General features: G+C 36.5%; 1 protein-coding gene across 1 annotated transcript in view; it reads left to right on the forward strand.

The window, feature by feature from the left end:
- Window positions 1-3360, forward strand: part of IPO8 (importin 8) — a 58421-nt gene that overhangs the window by 37512 nt on the left and 17549 nt on the right. The window contains exons 18-19 of the mRNA XM_015566632.1: window positions 1438-1504; window positions 3261-3360. Coding sequence (XP_015422118.1) covers window positions 1438-1504; window positions 3261-3360 — 167 coding nt within the window. The remainder of the gene's footprint in view (window positions 1-1437; window positions 1505-3260) is intronic.

The raw sequence follows: 3360 nt of genomic DNA on the forward strand, positions 1-3360 counted from the left end.
GCGCGGGGCCCCAACCCCCCAATTGGCCCTACCCTGAGCGTGACTGAGGGTGGCATCGCAACCTCCCAATCTGCCCTGCTCTGTGCATGACAGGGGAAGGTGCCCCAACTCCCCAATCAGTCCTGCTCTGAGCCTGACCAGGGGCTGCACTTAGGGATTGGGCCTGCCCTCTCCCACCCAGGAGCAGGCCTAAGCCAGCAGGTCGTTATCTCCAGAGGGGTCCCAGACTGCAAGAGGGCACAGGCCGGTCTGACGGCCCCCCCTTCCCCCGAGTGCACAAATTTTTGTGCACCGGGCCTCTAGTTAGTCAATAAAATTACATATTTTTAATAGTTGCATGATATCTCTTTGTATGATATACCTAATTTACTTAGCCAGTCCTTGTTAATGGATATAATTTAACTATCTCTTGTTAAGTGGACATTTGGTTGTTACTAATCACAAATGTTGCTGCAATGACTTTTTACATGTCATTTTATACATGTAATAATATATTCCAAGGGAAAATTTCTTTAATTCAAATTTCTGGATCAAAAATACATGTATGAGTAGTTTCAAGGATATTGCTAAGGTGTCCTTCACACTCCCTGAATCAATGTAAAGTCCCTACTTTTTGATCATCGCCAGTCTGATAGGTGAAAAGTGTTAATCCTGTGCTTAGAATATTTACTCTTATTATGTATTAGAATAAACTTTTTATAAGGTCAGGTCCATTTATATTTCTTTTGTTGTAATCTTTGCCTTTCTTTTTGTTACTATGATTTCATGTGAGGGGAATTTTATCTTTGTGTTATCTTTGAAAATATTTCCTTCAATTTTTCATTTATCTTTGACTTCCGTGTGCTCTATGCAGATATTTTTAATTTTTGATACCAAATGACTCAATATATTTATTTCTCATTTCTGGGCTTTGAGTCATTTTCCTTCTTTAGGATTACACACAATTCTTTTGATATCTTCTAGTATTTTTCATGTCTGAAGTACAGTAGGGCCTTGACTTATGAGTGTCCCGACTAACGAGTTTTTTTGAGATACCAGCTGTCTCTCCGCCGATTTTTTGCATTGAGTTGATAGAGTAATTTGAGTTAACGAGCTCCTTAACGAGCTTAGTCTCGGAACGAATTAAACTCGTAAGTCAAGGCCCCACTGTATTAACATTGAAATCTGATCTGTTAGGTCTTTATTTTGGTATAAAATATCAGGTAAGGAACTTATTTAATTCATAATTTTATTATAGATGTAATTCTCATTTCTATTATTGGTTTACGTTTCAGAATTTTCTGGTATTCTTGCATGTTTAATTTTTCACACAAAGTTTAGCATTAACTTCTCAATTTCTATCAAAAAAAGTCTTGTTATTTTTATTGGGATAATATTAAATTTGTAGATGAACTTAAGGGTTAAGATGAATTTTAAACTGTTTAAACTTTTCTTTAGGTTACTCAGCAGTTAGAGAACATCTGTCTACGGATCATTGATCTTGTTTTACAGAAACATATAATTGGTAAGTTTGAGGGTTGAGTAAGAATGTAAATTGAAAATTAAAAAATATTTGATGAACTTTCAGTGCATTGTTAGTCCTTTAGATTCAAGAAGATGGACAATTTTGAGAGAGAAAAGATAGCATTCTCTTCAGTTTTTGGATATACTTTCTAGTATCTGTATTTTCATTTAGGGAGAAACTTTAATGCATCCAGTTAAGAAGTTTTGGTCTTAAAAATTTTAAAGCGCAGAGAATCTTAAGTGTTACATTTCTAGAAATCAAGAACTGGGGTGAGGTGAGGTTACTTTAGTCTGGGATTGAAAAATGTGAAGTGATGGTCGCATACCTTATCAGAAGTGTGAATTAATTGTTCTGCTCTCTATTATGGTGCTTCTGATTAGAATCAGTAACTAATGCTGGCTATTATAAACCAAAGGGAATTTGTAGAAGGAGGCTACTTTTCCATGGTATCCAAGCAATTTGAAGATGCTAGCCTCCAAGGCATTTGGGCATCAGGGAAGTGCAATCTGTACAATATACAGATAGAAGAATACAAGAAAAGCATGTTACTGCTTAAGAGCAGTTGTCCCCAAACGTTTTATTACTTAGTAAAAATTAGTGAGAATTGAGCATGCGCTTCTAATATATATGCATATATTTACATACATAAAAATAGAAATGCGAAAGGATAAGATTAAAAGTGTTCTAATACATTCTTCTTCCATCTAGTGGATTATCTTGCCCACTGCCTAGGGTATATCCTCCTTATTTTTGAAGTCATTGCTGTAAAGCAGTAGTTCTTTTTTCTTTTCTTTTTTTAATCCTCCCTTGAGGATATTTTTTTCCATTGATTGTTTTTAGAGAAAGTGGGAAGGAGAGGAAGAGACAGAAACACCAATGTGAGAGAGACACATTGATTGGTTGCCTCCCGTATGCCCATGACCAGAGCTGGGAGCCTGCAACCGAGGTACATGTTGTTGACCAGAATCAAACCCTTCAGTCCACAGGCCGATGCTGTATCCCAGGAGCCAAACTGGCTAGGCTAGAGCAGTAGTTGTTAAACTTTGGTGTGCGTAAGAACCACTAAGGAGCTAGTTAACGTGAAGATTACTGGACTGTATCCCAGAGGTTCTGATGCTTAGTTTGAGGCAGAGCCCTGGAATCTGCATTTTTACTGATTATTCCAAGTGATTCTCATGCAGGTGAAATAGTAATTAGAGATGCTTTTTGCTAATAGGATCTCTGGATACAAGTGCCTTTCTTTACTTTCTTACTAGAGCAAACGCAAAACAGGTAACATAATCTAGTAGCTAGAAAAGAGTACTCACTAGTAATTGCAGGAAATTAGGTGACTAATTTTCAAGCCCTGGCTATTATAAAACAAAAAGAACTCTTAAAGTGTTACACTAATGAACACAATGATTTATGTGACATGAGTAGAGTCTAATTTAACATCTTACTGCCCCCAAGGTCAATTTTTACAGCAGAGAGTTAATTTGTATAAAGATTAGGTGAGTCAGGATATTACTATAGACCTCCCCCCCCCCCCTTATCCACGGGGGATACGTTCTAAGACCCTCATAGACACCTGAAACTGTGGATAATACCAAACCCTATATATAACTTTTTTTTCTATAATGCACACCTATGATAAAGTTTAGTTTATAAATTAGGCACAGCAAGAGATTAACAACAATAAAATAGAACAATTATAATAATATACTGTAATAAACGCTGTGAAACTATACATTCTAATAAGATATTTTCTTCTTTCCAGAATTCTATGAAGAAATTCTTTCCCTGGCATATAGTTTAACCTGCCGTGGTATTTCCCCTCAAATGTGGCAGCTTCTAGCTATATTATATGAGGTTTTTCA

This window comes from Myotis davidii, unplaced genomic scaffold (assembly GCF_000327345.1).
Source record: "Myotis davidii unplaced genomic scaffold, ASM32734v1 scaffold902, whole genome shotgun sequence".
NCBI classification, from domain to species: Eukaryota; Metazoa; Chordata; class Mammalia; order Chiroptera; family Vespertilionidae; genus Myotis; species Myotis davidii.